An 18,211-nucleotide genomic window follows, 5' to 3' on the forward strand; every position below is an offset into this window, starting at 1 on the left:
AAATGAGGCAGTCAACCATCCTGCGTAGGTTTGGATTGTCCAGAATGATCATCTGAGTAAAGCTTTAGTGGACACTGATGTTATTAATAGCCATAATGTTTTTCCAGACACCGATTATGCCTAGTCCTAAACCAAAAAGTTATTTCATTGGAGATTTTCTATTGAGCATGCTGGACTAGGCTTAATCTGGGTCTGGAAAACTGGCCCCTAGGTCTTTACACTGCATTTCGTTGGCCAAAACACAAGGGACATGGAACTGTTGCATGTCTCTTTGAAGAATACATAGCGTTGTACATTGGCCAGGGCTGAGATTAGTTTGAGGTCTTTCTCAGACAGCAATCTGTTTTCATGATACATATTTTGACTTTGTAGTAAATACAAACAGATTGTTCCTTTGTGTATTTTGGTTTGTAAGTAGTTGTAAAGGTAGGCTTAAATTTGCATGTTTGTTTTATACTTTTATATTGAACCATTATGCCAAATACTATAGTAATGCAGCAACTGTCTCTCCTTCTCTTTGTTCATAGTGCTGTTTCTGTCAGGAAAACATCCTCCTTTTTCCTGTGTAGACGTCAGGGAAGTTTATCTAAAGACACATGACTTAGTTTAAAATTAAAAGAATGGGAAGTATGATGCGGCCTTTAATTTTGCAAATACACATTTGATTGTTATCTGTAGAGAGAAGTTATTTCGTATATCATTTTTGATTGAAGCTGATGTCTCTGGCTTGTGATTTGCTGAAGATATAACATATGACTACATGGCTTTTAGTTTTAATACAAAGTTGTTTTAACCTGTAACACTTATCTGTGTTCCAATTAAAAATATATTATTTTGACCAAGTACCTGATGGTCACTGTGACAGAGCTTGTCCTTGTGTGGTATTGTGTGTAGATTGAGGGTGGAAAAAACGTTAATCCATTTTAGAATAAGGCTGTAACATAACATGTGGAAAAAGTCCAGGGGTCTGAATACTTTCCTAATGTGCTGTAATTCCCTGCGTCTGCATGAAAAGGTCTTTTTTATGGTATGTACTGTGGTTGGCCCTTTTGTCTGGCAATAAAAAAAACACCTTTTGTATTATTGGTTTCACTAATGCCTTATAAAAATGTACACATCAGAAGTGTCTGGTTGTGTGAATCTCGTCTCTTTTGTTACAACAGTTAATGTATGTTACAGTAGTTTATTTTATAGCTAATAAAAAAAATCCCGCTCCAAAGATATAACTGCAGACTACTTCCCTGTTGTGAAGTGGCTCCAATTACAGTTGAGTCTAGCCCCGCCTCTAAAGGAAGTATAAACGGAGCTTTGCTTTCACTTTTGAATGTTTGAACTGTATACAGGGAAGCACACAGGCGAGAACTAAAAGCTGACATTACAGGTAAATTATTGCCTTTTGTGTGATTTAGCGGCAGTGCACAGACCTTCTCATGTCTAATCGCCTACTGCGTTAACATGCCATTCACTTCAGCAGCTGGCTACTATTTGAAACGGACATTTTGGAGCACCATCTACAGCAGTCAGGGAATACTTCATTTCCTTTTAACCTTATACTCCAATCTTTGAATAGCAGGAAGGGAGCAAGATGGACGAAGACTGTACCATTCCTCTGTCAAGCAAAACCCAGCTTGAGGTGTTGCTGACATGCCCAGTGTGCCATGACATATTTAAAGACCCGCACCAGCTGTCCTGTGGGCACAGCTACTGTATGGTGTGTCTGGAGGGCATAATAGACTTCGGTTCAAACATGCCCTTCCGCTGCCCAGACTGCAGGGCCTACTTTGGATCCACGGTTGACGTCCAGAAGAGCTATACCCTGGCTAACATCGCAGAGGACTTCAGAGAAAACCTGAAGGTGCTCCTCTCAATTTGTTCACAGATCTGGTTTATTACTTTTGCCAAGACTAATTTTCCATTTATCATAATTATCAACTAATTAAAATGCATAATAAGAAACAGTAGAAAATATCCTGATGAAAATTCCGGTTGATTCAATCGCATTCATCTCTCTTCTCCGCCTGTCTGCCTCCCTTTCTATGACTTGAATTTTTGCTGGTGAAGTTCAACATTGTATCAATTTATCACGTGGTCCGACCTAAAGCTGTAACGAACGAACTTGGAACAGTTTATCAACTCGCCTATTCCGGGCCCTCAAAGTTTCCTGCGCCAGTGAGATGCTTCTTCGGTGGGGTTTATCGGGGTTGGCATCCAACGTTGGTGCATTACCGCCACCTACTGCAATGGAGTGTGGGCCAGCGACAGGGAGAAACTAAACTATATCTGCCAGCCCCATTGCTCTTAAACAAGATAACCACATATTTGAGACTATATCTAATGACGTACTATATATATATATATCTATCTCTTATTTGGGAGGGCAAGGAAGTACGGTAGGGTGGGCCCATAACTCTGGCCCTGCTACCTGTCACTAGATTGGTTTTGTTGACTTAAATTAACCATGATTAACTGATTGATTTTCTGATTTAATTGAAGGCTAAGAAGACAGAGAATGCGTATTGTGACTGCTGTCCAGAGAAACAGAGCCTGGCAGTGAAGACGTGTCTGAAGTGTGAGGTGTCACTGTGTCAGGAGCATGTCCAGGATCACCTGCAACTCCCTGCCTACATGGGACACCCTCTGGTCAAACCCCTGGGGGACCTGAGCAGGAGGAGGTGCCCTGAGCATGACGATGAGGTGCTGAGGTACTACTGCTCCATGTCGAAAACCTACATCTGTAATATCTGTGCCATGGACAAGAAGCAGACAAACCTCACTGTTGACACCACCAACGTTCTGGGGAGAAAACTGACTGTGAGTTTTTCCACCTCTCTTCTTAAGGGTAGCCATAGGAGAAATATGTGCAATGCTAGTTTTACATACTTGATTTATTTTCTGTTACCCTCCTTCAACCAGAGTAAATGGGGTGTGGTGTGGCCGGGTAGCATTTGGAGGCAGAGACTTTCTCATACACATAGTACACTTCCAGGCAGGTACTGTATGTACTGTAGAAATCCCAGGTTTGAGAATGAAGTGAGGTTCTTCCAGTCTTAATCCCCAAAATTTTGTCTGACAAACACAAACTATATCGACTTTATTATCCCACCAGGGGGAAATTTGTTTGTTCATGTGCTTAAAAGACACAAATAAATGAACCATAAAACACAGAATGAAACACACACCACCCAGACACTCTGCCCATGCAGAATGATTGGCACAATATTGTAATGTATAATATCGCAGACAAACACAGGAATAATAGCACTCTTCAAACAAAAGTACATATACACGGAGTATACCAAACTTTAGGAACATTTACCCTCAAAACAGCCTCAATACGTCGGGGCATGAACTCTAAAAGGTATCGAAAGTGTTCCACAGGGATGCTGGCCCATGTTGACTCCAATGCTTCCCACAGTTGTGTCAAGTTGGCTGGATGTCCTTTGGGTGGTGGACCATTCTTGATACACATGGGAAATTGTTGAGTGTGAAAAACCCAGCAGCGTTGCAGTTCTTAATAAAAGCCGGTGCGCCTGGCACCGTACCCCGTTCAAAGGCACTTCAATTATTTGTCTTGCCCATTCACCCTCTGAATGGCACACATACACAATCCATGTCTGAATTGTCTCAAGGCTTAGAAATCCTTTAACCTGTCTCCTCCCCTGATTGAAGTGGATTTAACAAATTACATCAATAAGGGATCATAGCTTTCACCTGGATTCACCTGGTTAGTCTGCCATGCAAAGAGCAGGTGTTCTTAATGTTTTGTATACTCGGTGTACATCTGTGAATATGTGTGTTAATGGGTTTCAGGCATTTATGGAGCAGCAGTTCCAGGTGCTAGAGGGAAAGCTACAGGAATGCAAGGATTCTGTCAGCAAGTTGAAAGAAGACTTCAAAAACGAAGTTAGTTCTATTTTTGTGTACTCTGCTGTAATGCTTTGATTGTTTTTGATTTCTTGTGAGATTCATAGTTTTATTTCTCTGTGCACAGAGGCAGAACTCTAATGCCAAAGACTCCCGCATTAACAGTGTAACTGTGGTGTTGCTGTGCCTCTGGTTCATTGTCCTTTATTATGGTGAGTAGATCTGATAATGACGCAGTCAGTCACGTCTTGGATTTTTTTATATAGTATTAAATGAGTCATTACTCTCTTACTTGCCCCAAATAACATTGTCAATCATTGACCTGGATACACTTTGACTTCAGCAAGGTGTATGTGTGGGTGTATCAAATTCTATTGGTCACATACGTGATTAGCAGATGTTATTGCGGGTGTAGCGAAATGCTTGTGCTTCTAGCTCCGACAGTGCAGTAATATCTAACAAGTAATATCTAACATATTACACAACATATAACCACAAATCTAAGTAGGAATGAATTAAGACTATATACATATGGACGAGCGATGTCAGAATGGAACGGACAAAGATACAGTAGAACAGTATATACATATGAGATGAGTAATGCAAGATATGTAAACATTGCTAAAGTGACTAGTGTTCCATTCCTTAAAGTGGCCAGTAATTCCTAGTCTATGCCTATAGGCAGCGGCATCTAATGTGCTAGTGATGGCTATTTAACAGTCTGATGGCCTTGAGATAGAAGCTGTTTTTCAATCCCTCGGTCCCAGCTTTGATGCACCTGTACTCTGACCTCGCCTTCTGGATGATAGCGGGGTGAACAGGCAGTGGCTCGGGTGGTTGATGTCCTTGTTGATCTTTTTGGCCTTCCTGTGACATCGGGTGCTGTAGGTGTCCTGGAGGGTGGGTAGTTTGACCCCGGTAATGCGTTGGGCAGACCGCACCACCCTCTGGAGAGCCTTGCTGTTGCGGGCGGTGCAGTTACCCTACCAGGCGGTGATACAGCCCGACAGGATGCTTTCAATTGTGCATCTGTAAAAATGTGTGAGGGTTTTAGGTGACAAGCCAAATTTATTTAGCCTCCTAAGGTTGAAGAGACTTTGTTGCACCTTCTTCGCCATACCGTCTGTGTGGGTGATCCATTTCAGTTTGTCAGTGATGTGTACGTCAAGGAACTTGAAGCTTTCCACCTTCTCCACTGCGGTCCCGTCGATGTAGATAGGGGGGTGCACCCTCTGCTGTTTCCTGAAGTCCACGATCATCTCCTTTTGTTTTGCTGACGTTGAGCACCATTCTCCCAGAGCTCACACCTCCCTGTAGGTTGTCTCGTCATCGTTGGTAATCAAGCCTGCTACTGTTGTGTCGTCTGCAAACTTGATGATTGAGTTTGAGGCGTGCTTGGCCACGCAGTCATGGGTGAACAGGGAGTACAGGAGGGGGCTGAGCACGCACCCTTGTTGAGGATCAGCGGAGTGGAGATGATGTTTCCTACCTTCACCACCTGGGGGCGGCCCGTCAGGAAGTCCAGGATCCAGTTGCACGGGGCGGGGTTCAGACCCAGGGTCTTGAGTTTAATGATGAGCTTGGAGGGTACTATTGTGTTGAATGCTGAGCTATAGTCAATGAACAGCATTCTTACATAGGTATTCCTCTTGTCCAGATGGGATAGGGCATTGTGCAGAGTGATGGCGATTGCATCGTCTGTGGATCTATTGGGGCGGTAAGCAAACTGAAATGGGTCTAGGGTGTCAGGTAAGGTAGATGTGATATGATCCTTGACTGGTCTCTCAAAGCACTTCATGATGACAGAGGTGAGTGCTACAGGGCGATAGTCATTAAGCAGTTACCTTTGCCTTCTTGGGTACAGGCACAATGTGTGTGTCTGATGAACATTTTGTCTCCATCACAGCATATAGTTCCTCTCTGGAAAATCAAAACCTCACAGACACACTGAAGAAACAGGAGACTCTCTTGCACGATGTCTACTCCTCCGTGGCAGGTGAGAAGCAAATAAATAACTTTTGTTCTTTGTGGATGATCAAACTTGAAGATTCCTGCACTGTAGAAATAAGTATGGCAATACGTCTTTATTGCTGTGTGATAATAAGAGATGTGATGTATTTGTTTACAGAATTCATAGTTGACAATCCACCAAAGGGCTACAGAAATGCAGACACCAGAGAAGCCCAACGTAAGCAGTGATACAATGGGTCTATAGTGTGTGTGCGTCAGTCTATCACTGATCTGCTTGTTTGTGTATGTGTGTCACTGATCTGTGTCCCCATTTGTCTTTCTTAGGTGCTCTGACTCTGGATGTAGACTCGGCCAGCCCTTTTCTCAAAGTGTCCCTTGATCTCCAGTCTGTGGAGAGAGTGGAGAACAAACTGTCCCTCCCCAGCCACCCCTCCCGCTTTGACAAAGCCCCCCAGGTTCTCACCACCCAGTGCTACTCCTCTGGGAGACATTACTGGGAGGTAGAGGCCAAGGGCTACTGGGACATCGCTGTGTCCTACCAGAGCATTAAGCGCAAGGGGACTGAGGGCCCTGTTTTTGGCCTCAACAATGAATCCTGGAGCATCACACACAATGCAAAGGGAAACCTGTTTGCCTACCACAACAAGATGAAGAAGGAGATTGCCAATTTATTGAAAGGCAACAGAGTGACAGTGGTGGTAGACTTTGGGAAGGGAACCATCACCTTTTCTGAGGTGAATATCAACCTGACCAAGCTGCACCAGTTCAATGCTCAGCTCAGTCAGCCTGTGTGCCTGGGATTTGGCCTGTACCGCGTAGATCCTCCCAGTAGAGTCGCCATTATAGAGACCCAGTAGTGGCCCTACGCGGCACACTCATCACAAAGCACTGGACCAATGACTGTAGAGAATAACCAAGTATTGTCTCTGCTGAAACAAAGATGTAAATGTTTTACTACAACCCCGTTGTCTCAGGTTTCTATTATACAAATGTTGACATGATTCTATTGCATCTTGATTAAATAAAAGTTGAAATGATTGTTTTACCTAATGTGTCTATCAACGTTGTCATTTTTTTTTTTACATTATAGCCATTTAGCAGACGCTCTTATCCACAGCGACTTAGTGTATTCATCTTAGGATAGCTAGTTGGGACTACCACATCAGTCATAGTAAGTACATTTTGCCTCAAAGTAGCTATCAGCGAAGTCAGTGCTAGTAGTAAAAAAAAAAAAATGTCTCTATTCAATCCGCATGGCGGAAATTCAGCTCGATTGCAATTTAAAGGCAATGTCCCACTTTAGCAGAGACTCCATACAAGATAAACGCGCCATATGTCAGTTCAATCTGAAATTACCTTTACATTTCTATCACGGAATCTGTGATAGATTGAAGTCAAGTGAGAGTTTACTAAAGGTAAGGATGTTATTATTATGTACTTTGTGTGGTGTTTTAAGATACTCTTTGAAGAGGTAGGGTTTCAGATGTCTTCGGAACACGGGCAGGGACTCTGCTGTCCTAGCGTCAGAGGGAAGCTTGTTCCACCATCGGGGTGACAGAACAGAGAAGAGCTTTGACTAGGCCAAGTGGGATATGCCCTCCCGTAGGGGTGGGAGGGCCAGCAGACCAGAGGTGTCAGAACTAAGTACTCAGGTAGGGTTTGAGCATAGCCTGAAGGTAGGGAGGGGCAGTTCCCCTTGCTGCTCTTTGTAGTAGATGCATCAACTGGAAGTCAGTGTTGTGTGCGGAGGAGCGGGTTGACATAGAACTTAGGAAGGTTGAACACCAGGTGTGCTGCGGCATTCTTTAAAAATTGCAGGGGTAGGATGGCACAAGTGTGGAGCCCAGCCAACAGCGAGTTGCAGTAGTCCAAACAGGAAATGACAAGTGCCTGGATTAGGACCTGTGCTGCTTCCTGTGTGCATACCTACGGGAAGTAGCAACCCAATTAAAAATATATAACAAAAAATAGACCTTTATTACTCCTGTATGAGTGGAGAATATTTCTTGTTTTGTTTATTGTAAAGGATGTATTAAGTAAATTCAGAGTGAGAGGCTCATTAATTACTGTTGGTCTGTCACAGCCATCCCTTTTAGTGCAAACATTATTCACAGTAAATGAGACACCAGAGTTCGAGCTCTTTATCTTCATTGCTATTTTATTTTAAAATAATGGAATAACATAAGTCAAATTGACCTTGATTTCTACAGTCATTTATTCACACCGGACTAGACACAGTGGACTTTTATTTTACAATAATGAAAAGTAAGAAAGTCTCTAGAGCCCACTAAACTGTATGTGAAAAGAAACCAAGAGCATAGCATGATACGCCACTTTCCTCAATCTGATATTTTCACTATTTCCTGACTCGGTTTCTTAAAAAAAGAGATGCTGAATTTTTTTTCTCTGAGAACCTAAAGGCAACCAACAAAAGTAAGATGGGTATCATATATTTATCCAAATATATAAGAATAAGGATGGAAAACTTTTTATGAAGCTTTTGGCTGCCATGGATCACAAAAAATATTTTGTAACTTTTTCCTGTAAAAACTGACTTCAAAAATAAAAGTATGTGGACACCCCTTCAAATTAGAGGATTCGGCGATTTCAACCACACCGTTGCTGACCGGTGTATAAAAATCGAGCACACAGCCATGTAATCTTCATAGACAAACATTGGCAGTAGGATGGCCTTACTGAAGAGCTCAGTGATTTTCAACGTGGCACCGTCATAGGATGCCACCTTCCCAACAAGTCGGGTCATGAAATTTCACCCCTGCTAGAGCTGCCCTGGTCAGATGTAAGTGCTGTTATTGTGAAGTGGAAATGGTCTAGGAGCAACAACGGCTCAGACGTGACACAAGCTCACAGAACGGGACAGACGTATGCTGAAGTGCACAGAGCACTGATCTCAACCCCATCGAACACATTTGGGATGAATTGGAACGCCGACTGCGAGCCAGGCCTAATCGCCCAACGTCAGTGCCCGACCTCACGAATGCTTTTGTGGCTGAATGGAAGCTAGTCCCTGCAACAATGTTCAAACATCTAAAGGAAAACATCCCCAGAATAGTGAAGGCTGTTATAGCAGCAAAAGGGAGGACCAACTCCATATAAAATGCCTATGATTTTGGAATGAGAGGTTCGACGAGCAGGTGTCCACATACTTTTGGTCATGTAGTGTATGTCAACATGTGACGGCACAAGGATCCAATTTACCCTCTGGAATAGAACCCTTTAGAACCCCACTATGATTTCAGGTTCCTTCATATGGTATACATCCTCTCATAACACCATCATTGTGAATGGACCCGTTAAAAGGTATGCAAGTCCAAACAATACAACACACAACAAAATATATATACTTCACTCCCTGTCCTCGCACGTTTTATCTCGGTCACTGTCTCCACTGTCCATCTCTAAATGAATCCCATGTGTTGTTATGTTGATTATTTCCTTCCACTGGATCGCTTTGTGGTACATGGCACTCTTCTTTTCTCCAGTTGCTCTCCTCCAAACGCCATTTCTTCCTCTCATCCCACTCAGTCTACCTTAGGCCTGTTATCACCCCTGACCCAGCAAGACACAAATCACAATTCTCCCCTTGTCTGGGTGTGGCCGGTCTTTACTTGACAACCATGGTGTTCTGATTCCTGATGGAGCACCAGGCCATGAAGATATCCCTGAAGGAGAGAAAGGGGAAAAAAAAATAAAGACAAGTCTTCAAGTCAGTCAACATAATCGATCATGTTCCTTTTTCTATTCCAACGCAACTTCTACTTAAACCTCCCAAAAAATGACAAACTTTTCTCACAGAAAGAAAGGAACACAAATAAATGTAGATCCAAACCCACAAACCTGCAGTGAGTGGCGACACATTCACTGCTGCAGTACTCTTTGTCCCAGTCCGTGCTCTCTATTGCAGGGTTGGTGCATCCTACTCGTACACAGAGAGTCAGGGGGCCAGAAGCAGCGTCAGTGGTACGTGGAGACACATTGAACTCCATTTCCATCTGAAGAAAAAGAGGTGAAAGTTGAGCAAGGAGTCGAGAGAAATTATTGAAACGCCAAGTATATTTAACATGAACATTGGGTCAGAAACCACAGCTAACCTCTCCCGAAGTGAACTCTTCCGTAACAGAATCCTCATCTGCACTCGCCGTCAAGTCAGTGGACTTCGCCAACTGCAGAGCCACTGTAGGGGTGGAGTATGCTGATGCAGGCACGGCGGAAGTGGTGACACCAATTGAGTGGGCGGTTGCTGTTGTAGTAACAATAATAGGCAAGGATGAGTCTGCCTGCAAAGAGGCCGGGACTATCTTGATCTGTAGTGGAGGGGGAGGTGTGGCGGTGATGGACACAGGAGGCCCCGGCCCGGCATTTCCTCCTCGGGGCTTGGCCTGTAGGGGAGGTGGGGCTGGGGAGTGTACCATCTGCTGGAGCCGTGGGGGAGGAGGGGCGTGCTGCATCTGCAGCAGAGGTGGGGGCTGGCGTGGGGCTGAGGGCAGCAGGGTGCGCACGCCGCCAGGGAGCACCGTCACCATGGAGTTGGGTATCTGATGGAGCTTAGCCCCGGCCTGGAGCATCTGTTTGGAGATGATGATCTTGGTGATGGTGGGGGTCAGGGTCGGGGTGGCTGTGGGGCCCAGGGTGGGGGGCTTGCAAGCTCCTGTGCGGGAACGCGTGGTGACTTGGGGGACGTCCAGAATAATGTTGGAGGCGCAGATGTTGGTGATGGTATTCTGGTCTGCGATGTGTTGGGGGAGACGGGAGGGACGGGCGGGAGCCAGGGGGGCCAAAGGCACCGGCTCAGGTATTGGAGGAGGTGATGGTGAAGAAGCTGTGTCCATCACTTCAATGGAGGGCTGGGGAAATGAGCACATTTTTTGAAGCGATAATAGCTTCTAGACATTTACAGGAAAACATTGTCAGAGCTACAGTCACACGTTTTTCCAAGCAAAGACAGGCCAAGAGTTTCTTACCTGTGAGAGCTGATTGGCTCTGTAAGCTGCTAGGGACTTCAGGTACTCCTTTTTCGCTGCTTCAGTCTTTCTCTTATACACCTAATAGTGACAGAGGGTATAATTACGTAAGTAAAGACGTGCGTAAAGGCTAAATGTACAGATAATTGACAAAATAAAGGAAACACCCACATAAAATATCTTAATAGAGTGACGGGCCGCCACAAGCCACCAAAACAGGTTCAATGCGCCTTGGCATAGATTCTACAAGTGTTTGGAACTCTATTGGAGGGATGCGACACCATTCTTCCACGAGAAATTCCATAATTTGTTGTTTTGTTGACGCTGGTGGAAAACACTGTCAGGCACCGCTCCAGAATCTCCTACAAGTGGTTCAATTGGGTTGAGATCTGGTGACTGACACACACCCTTTAAACCCTCTATGCTTCTTTGAGACCCCTCTTTCAAAGCCACTGATCTCTTTTTCTAGCCATGGTCATCAAAATAAAAGAATAATTAACTCAGGAACCATACCTGTGTGGAAGTACCTGCTTTTTAATACATTTTGTATCTCTCATTTACTCAAGTGTTTCCTTTATTTTGGCTGTTACCTACATGTGTATTAGTAAAAGTGTAGGTACTGTATACCTGTTTCTGCTCTTCCCCAAGACTGTCCCACATGGAGGCGACTATCGTGGACACCTCTCCAAATGTGGCGTTGGGGTTCTGGCCCTTGATGGCAGCCTGAGTGTCCCTGAAGAACAGGGCGTAGGCAGAGACGGGTTTCTGGGGCTCGTTGGGGTCTTTCTTCTTCTTCCCCTTCTTCCCTCCTCCAGGCCCTGCCGTAGCGGCCACCATGGCAGGCTTGCCCCCGCCGCGCCTCACCAAGGCAGGGGAGACTGAGGAGACGAGCATGGGGGAAGAGGCTGGCATGGCGGAGAGGTGGGAGAGTACCGCAGGGGAGACAGACAGGGACATCGGAGAGTCGACCAGCACACTCTTCAGGGTGACAGCGGGACCAGTGGACAGAGAGAGACGTGGGAAAGATACAAGGCTAGATCATCAGATTTAGTAAGACTTAGCAAGACACACCTTGCCGTAATTATTCAGACCCCTTGGATTTCTTCCAAAGTGTGTGTTAAACTGGGATTAAAATTGATTTAATATTAAAAAAATGCAAAAAAATACTCTACAATGGTAAAGTGGAAGAAAAATGTATTAAAAGAAATTAGTGACCCAATTAGGTACCGCTTTAAATTACACTTAGCTTATAAAGGCTTCATAAAGCCTTCATAAGTGCTACATAAATGTGTTACAAAGCAACTATAACCGTATGTCATGCTTTATAAAGGGGTTCATAAATGTGGCATAACTGTGAGACATAATCCCCCATGTAAAATGGGACATAACCCACTATGTCAAATATGATATAAACATGTGCTTCATACAGTGTGACATTTGGTGCTGAAAGATGGCATACGCTCTAAAGTGAAGTCACGTTAGTCACATTACACCTAATCTCGTTCCCAGACACTTCCGTCCAAATGCGTAGGTCTGGTGGTCCAACTTGGACTTCATTAGTTAGAGTTAGGTTTAAAATACAATTTTAATAAAAATTGTGGAAATGGGTAGGGCTTATATATAATTATGACTTTTGACTGTGTTATGTAGTGACGATTACAAAAATGACCAAAGATTTACAACTCAAATATACAGTCATTGCATAAGTATTCAGCCCCTTTGTTTAGGCAAGCCTAAATAAGTTCAGGAGTACAATTTGACTGTGTGAAATGAATAGGGGTTGATATGATTTTTAAATAACTAACCCTTCCCTCTGTCCCCCATACATACAAAATCTGCACGGTCCCTCAAGCACAGATTCAACTACAAATACCAGGGAGCTTTTCAAAAAACCTCATAAAAAAGGGTACTGATTGGTAGATTGGTTATTGTTACCTATCAGACATTGAATATCTATCTATCTTAAAACATGGTCTAGTTAATAATATGTATTAAACCACCCAGACACCTCAAAGATACAGTCGTCCTTCTGAACTCAGCTGCAGGACAGGAATGAAACCGCTCAGGGGTGTTCCCATGAGGCCATTGGTGATTTCAAAACAGCTACAGAGTTCAATGACTGATGGGAGAGAACTGGTGATGGATCAACAACATTGCAGTGACTCCACAATAATGACCTAAATGACAGAGTGAAAAGAACACAAATATACAAAATATTCCAAAACATGCATCTTGTATGCAACTAAAGTAATACTGCAAAAGAACATGACAAAGGAATACACTTTTTGGCCTACATGCAAAGCTCTAGGTTGGGGGAAATGCAACACAACACACCACTGATTAACTGCCTCCTTATTTTCAAGCTTGGTGGTGGCTGCAGCATGGTATATGGGTATGCTTGACATCGGCAAATACTGGGGGAGTTTTTCAGGATAAAAATAAACAGGATAGGGCTAAGCATAGGCGAAATCCTAGAGGAAAACCTGCTTCAGTCTGCTTTTACACCCGACACTGGGAGAGGAATTAACCTTTCTGCAGGACAATAACCTACAGCACAAGTCTACACTGGAGTTGCTTACCAAGAAAACAGTGGATGTTCCTAAGTGGCCGAGTAACAACTTTGACTTAAATCTGCTTGAAATCCTATGGCAAGACTTGAAAATTGCCATCTAGCCATGATCCCTAACATCTTGACAAAGCTTGAGGAATTTTGAAAATAATAAAAATCGACAAATATTGCACAATCCAGGTGTGCAAAGCGCTTAGAGACTTACCCAAGAAGACTCCCAGCTGTAATGGCTGCCAAAGGTGTTTCTAACATGTATGGACTCAGGGAGCTGAATACTTATGCAAGGACTATATTTTACTTCATCTTTTGATAATGTTAGAATTTTTGTCCCACTTTGACAGAGCATTGTGTAGATTGTTGACAAACATGACAACTAAATCCAATTTAATCCCACTTTGTAACACAAAATGTGAAGAAATCCAAGGGGTCTGAATACTTTTGCAAAGCATTGTATAAACAAACATACAAATAGACACTCACCCTGAAGTCATCCATGTCATCATCCTGGAGGGAGCCCGCTGGAGAAGGCGTGGCTGACAGCTGGTCAGGTGATTTGGAACGAGACAGAATGTTCCCACCATGAAGGCCAAGCCCGAGCTGGGCGCTCAGATCTGATTGGTCAATAGTGGTTAGCTGATTGTGTCCCAATAGGCCATGATTCATGTCACCAAGTGGGACATCAATGGTCATTGGAGAGGAGCTGCTGAAATGGGAGCCAATGGAGTGGCCAAGTTCCTAGAGTGACAAGGCCAGGAGCGTTTACTTAGCATTAGCGTTTAACAAAAAGCATCTTAACAAAGCATTTTCATTTGAAAAAAAACACATTCTTGATGCACAAAGCTATTCATAAAGTACACTACTTACCACCCCTAGTGTTGAACTGAGCAGGGCCCCCCCTCCAGGCTGGCTCATCACCCCCAAGCTCAGGTGCTCCAGGCCCTGAGAGGTTGTGTTCACATAGGTGGAGGCAAAGGAGGGGTCATTGCCCCCCACCACAGCATTCCTCGCCAGGCTTCCAGCACCCGCGAGACCCCCTGCTCCACCTGACAGTTCCCCAAAATGGGAAACCACATCCCCCACACTGAGTGCCGTGTCCAGGGAGATTGGAGGGATCTCAAACACCTCATCACCAAGACTGGGGGTATGGAATGTCTGCTAAACAGAGAGAAGGAGAAGGACAACTGTTAATGGGACAGATACAGTACACGAACATGTTAAGTGTAAATACATTGCACAATGTCAATAATATGTAGTATGGAAACTGTGCAGGCTTCTAGGATCATGATACCCACCTCAGAGGAGAGAAAAGGATGACCTGCCCCAGATATGGTAAGGTAATTATCACTGCCCCCTGGAAACTGCAAAACAGAAATGTGATTTAGTACTTGTGTTCTCTCAGTACAGTGGATCACAGCTCCTTTCAGTCCAAACATATCAGGCTCAATTGGGACAGTCACTTGACTCGCCTGCGGACGCATACACAACATAGGTTATTTTCATTTCGTGTGAATACTCCTTCCCCCTTGTTTAGAAATAGGCCCCATACCTTGTTAATTGGGTCGTATCCATTATAAGCCTGTGCTTCCAAGAACTCCGGGTCGACATTCTGACCAGTGCCATCAGAAAGTTCAGAGTAAAAGTTAAGATCCATCGTGACAGACCAATCAAAATTGTGCGATTTAACTACGAATCAACCAAGATTGGCGAGCTCTTTGCAGCTAATGTAGCTAGCTAGAAATCACCATCATGCCAGACAAGACGAATCAATCGACACACGTTTTCAACTGGTGTGCTAGCTATAACCGCTAGCAGTACATAAATATATGTAGCTAGCCCAACCAATGTTAGCTAGGTAACCTCAGTATACAACATTTAATTGCAAATAACTGATTTGTTCAGCATTCTCAGATAGATACTTGTAGCTCATCAAAGAAAACTCAATTCGCTAACGTTAGCTAGCAGGCTAGCCAACAATGCTAACGCTAGCTTCCAATGAAGCGTATGGATTTAGCTCACATTTGCTGTTATTTTTTTTTAAATGACAAATTATTGGAAAGATCTTTGTTCCCCATAAGAACCGAAATCTGACCGTAAGATATTTAGCTAGATATCGGGCAATTTGTCAAAATAACGTTGCTCGGGCTAATTGAGGTCCATATTCAGCAAACTCGACCAGGCTCGACGCTGTGATCTAGTCAATTAATATAGTAGTCGAACAAGTCTGTCTAATCGAGTAAACATAATCGATCGCGTACTCAGGACTAAAGAACAGACATGGTTATCTAATGTAATAGTTCGATGGAAATATCTCTAGAATATCTCAATTTATTTAACCTTACTGGACAACATAGTAATACAACTCTGCTCAGACCTATCCAAAATATATAGGATATTGGGATATGGGTCAATTTTGAATTATGTCCAACTTCTCGAAGGGTACACTCCCCCTCGTGGAATTTTAAGGAATGGACTGGTGTGAGAACAGAGGAAACTTCCTCAATGCCAATCCAACACTCTTTGTGATGGACATAAGACTAAATATGTTTCAAGACGATCTGATTATCCTAACTTGTAAAGTTGTCCATTAAGATAGGTAGTTATACGTGTTCTTCGATTTAAGTGTGTCTGTGTGAGATCAGCTCGGGTAGGAGTTGCATGACAAAGCAAAGGAGTTGAGTCCAGCGAGAGAACCTCTTTGTTTACATTGAAAAACTAGCTACTTATACAAGTTAGTTAAACATTGTCATAGTAAAAAGGTGGTGTGATATGTAGGGTTTATTAGCTAAACAAATGACAGCCAGTGATGGTCATGTCAAGAATGACTGTTGGTGAAGTTAACACAACCGTGGCAATTTTTGGGAGATAAATCCAAAAGCTAGTTCAAGTGGCAAGATGGTACAAAAGATGAAGGCGTTCAGTAGATTTAGCTAACAATCCTACTCGGTCTTCAATAACGAAATATTCGTAAACTATATCTTACCTCCATCCTCACTACATGGGTCCGCTGCTTTCCTAATTCTATTTTGTGTTTCCTCTTTTCGATACTTGGCTTCCGGGTTTCCTTGGATTTATTCTGGGGAAATGACGTCACTCCTGTAGAGATTTCTTAGTCTTCTTGGTACTGATGATAAACTTAATTAAAACAAGTATGACAAATCGTGCCATAAGAATGGTATTTACAACATAGTTTTCACATACTTAATCAAATGAGTCAAACAGAACAGTGAAAGGTTGTTTAACAAAAACATGCTTTATTCACTCATTCTCAACTTGAAGAAAACGAGTTGCCTAAACAGTGCAAATCAAAGTAATACAAAAAGTGATGTCAGATCAGATGACGTTTGACCACATAACTCAATATAACTCAAAGAAATAGATGTGTTGTGGTGGATGAATCAGAATTCGTTGGGTAACATAGATAATTAAGATGTTTTATTAGTATAATATGCTTATGTGAGATACTTGTCATTAGAAAGTGTCCTTAGGACTCTGGTGTCTTTCAGTTGCACGTTTCCCTTAGCTGGGGCTCAGTCACTTGGGGCCCAGAGAGGGGAGAGGTCAGACTTGTTTTTTTTACATGTCTCTGTTACTATGCAGAATATCAGCAAGAGAGGACAGAATGAAACATTGTCTTCATGTGGATGTGTCTTTTCCTATTCTTAAACCATGTGAAGGGATGGCGTGATTAATGGGGAACCAATTATTTGTCTCCACAATGTCTGTGCGCAGGTCACTCCCCTCAGTGAGCTTGTCCAGGAGTGGGAACAAGAGGTGTCTTACTGAGGATGGGCCTCTGTGAGATATCACTGACAGAGGTGATTTATGATGTATTTTGATAAGAACGCCTAAAAAGCATTCCAGAGAACATGAGCTAATGGTTTTGTTCTATACCGTACCAGGGAGGGACGGTTCTAGGGAGACCAGACACCGGTCTATATAATGAACACTTGAGATAGCAGTTGCTGTCTGCTGTGCTTTATAGATATCTTTTCATACAAAACTTAACCTTTGTGAACGGTTCCTAAGACTTGTGGTTCGTCAATGTACGTTGAAGGGGTGGACCTTGAGTATAAAAGCTCTTTGTATTGAAGGTGTAGTCACCTTTTTCAATGGCATCATTGAAGGTCAAGTGCTTTTGCAAAAGTATCTTAATTATTAAAGATGTAGTTAACTCAGACTGATGTGTTTGTAACTCTCCTCATTTGGTAATGCAGAAATGAGCCACCACAGTGTACAGTCAGCTAATACTGTATATGTTAGACTACTAGTGCACGGGTCTTGGTTGCTGAATGAGGAGCCCAAAGCGTTTCTTCAGTTTCACTCAGTGCCGAGAGAACTTGTCGTCGGGGGGGAAACCGAGCCGGATGGGCCGAGCTGGTGGGCTGGCCCAGAAGGTCCACCTTCTAAGACTGAAATAATGGGTTTGTTACAGCCATAAGTAATGAAAAGCGGACAGTACTATGCAATCAGAATGGGTTTGTTAGAGCCATTTGGAATGAAATGCAGACAGAATTACGCAATTCATGGCATTCGAGTGTAATTTAACAGTTCACATCCAGGGAAAGAAATATTGAAAAAAATAATGCAGATACGCAGGAAATGCTTACCTTCATCGTGTACACCCTGTCTCCATTTTCGTTAAGGTAAAACTTAAGGTACATGGTCGCGAGCTCATGCTAAAAATCTCTACAAGTTTGATGGGTGCTTCCAAGATGAGAAAAAAAACACATGTGAAGGTACCATAAAAGATGGTAGACCAGATTCCATCCTTCCCATTAGACTGGTTTCCAGTGACTACATTTAAATTGATAGTTACAACACTCTT

General features: G+C 43.3%; 2 protein-coding genes across 6 annotated transcripts; one reads left to right on the top strand and one right to left on the bottom strand.

Moving 5' to 3' along the window:
- Positions 1-1,278: 1,278 nt before the first annotated feature.
- On the top strand, positions 1,279-6,885 carry LOC106600323 (E3 ubiquitin-protein ligase Midline-1). 2 transcript variants are annotated; one of them, XM_014191629.3, is made up of 8 exons: positions 1,279-1,381; positions 1,571-1,855; positions 2,494-2,811; positions 3,811-3,903; positions 3,992-4,076; positions 5,771-5,860; positions 5,993-6,052; positions 6,160-6,885. In XM_014191629.3, the coding sequence occupies exons 2-8, from the start codon at positions 1,586-1,588 to the stop codon at positions 6,690-6,692; spliced, it is 1,449 nt and encodes a 482-aa protein (XP_014047104.1). In that variant the 5' UTR covers positions 1,279-1,381; positions 1,571-1,585; the 3' UTR covers positions 6,693-6,885. The 2 variants fall into 2 exon arrangements, with proteins under 2 accessions (XP_014047104.1, XP_014047105.1); XM_014191630.3 differs by having other exon boundaries at positions 1,574-1,855.
- A 2,327-nt stretch (positions 6,886-9,212) lies between these two features.
- tox4a (TOX high mobility group box family member 4 a) lies at positions 9,213-16,448 on the bottom strand. 4 transcript variants are annotated; one of them, XM_014191624.3, is made up of 9 exons: positions 16,367-16,448; positions 14,679-14,744; positions 14,251-14,538; positions 13,867-14,121; positions 11,445-11,795; positions 10,818-10,898; positions 9,948-10,700; positions 9,694-9,848; positions 9,213-9,518 (listed from the first exon to the last, which is right to left on the bottom strand). In XM_014191624.3, the coding sequence occupies exons 1-9, from the start codon at positions 16,370-16,372 to the stop codon at positions 9,461-9,463; spliced, it is 2,013 nt and encodes a 670-aa protein (XP_014047099.1). In that variant the 5' UTR covers positions 16,373-16,448; the 3' UTR covers positions 9,213-9,460. The 4 variants fall into 4 exon arrangements, with proteins under 4 accessions (XP_014047099.1, XP_014047097.1, XP_014047093.1 ...); XM_014191622.3 differs by having other exon boundaries at positions 14,251-14,541; XM_014191618.3 differs by lacking the exon at positions 16,367-16,448 and adding an exon at positions 14,933-15,573 and having other exon boundaries at positions 14,251-14,541.
- Positions 16,449-18,211: the final 1,763 nt, after the last annotated feature.

This window comes from Salmo salar, chromosome 03 (genome assembly GCF_965601325.2).
Source record: "Salmo salar chromosome 03, fSalSal1, whole genome shotgun sequence".
NCBI lineage: Eukaryota > Metazoa > Chordata > Actinopteri > Salmoniformes > Salmonidae > Salmo > Salmo salar.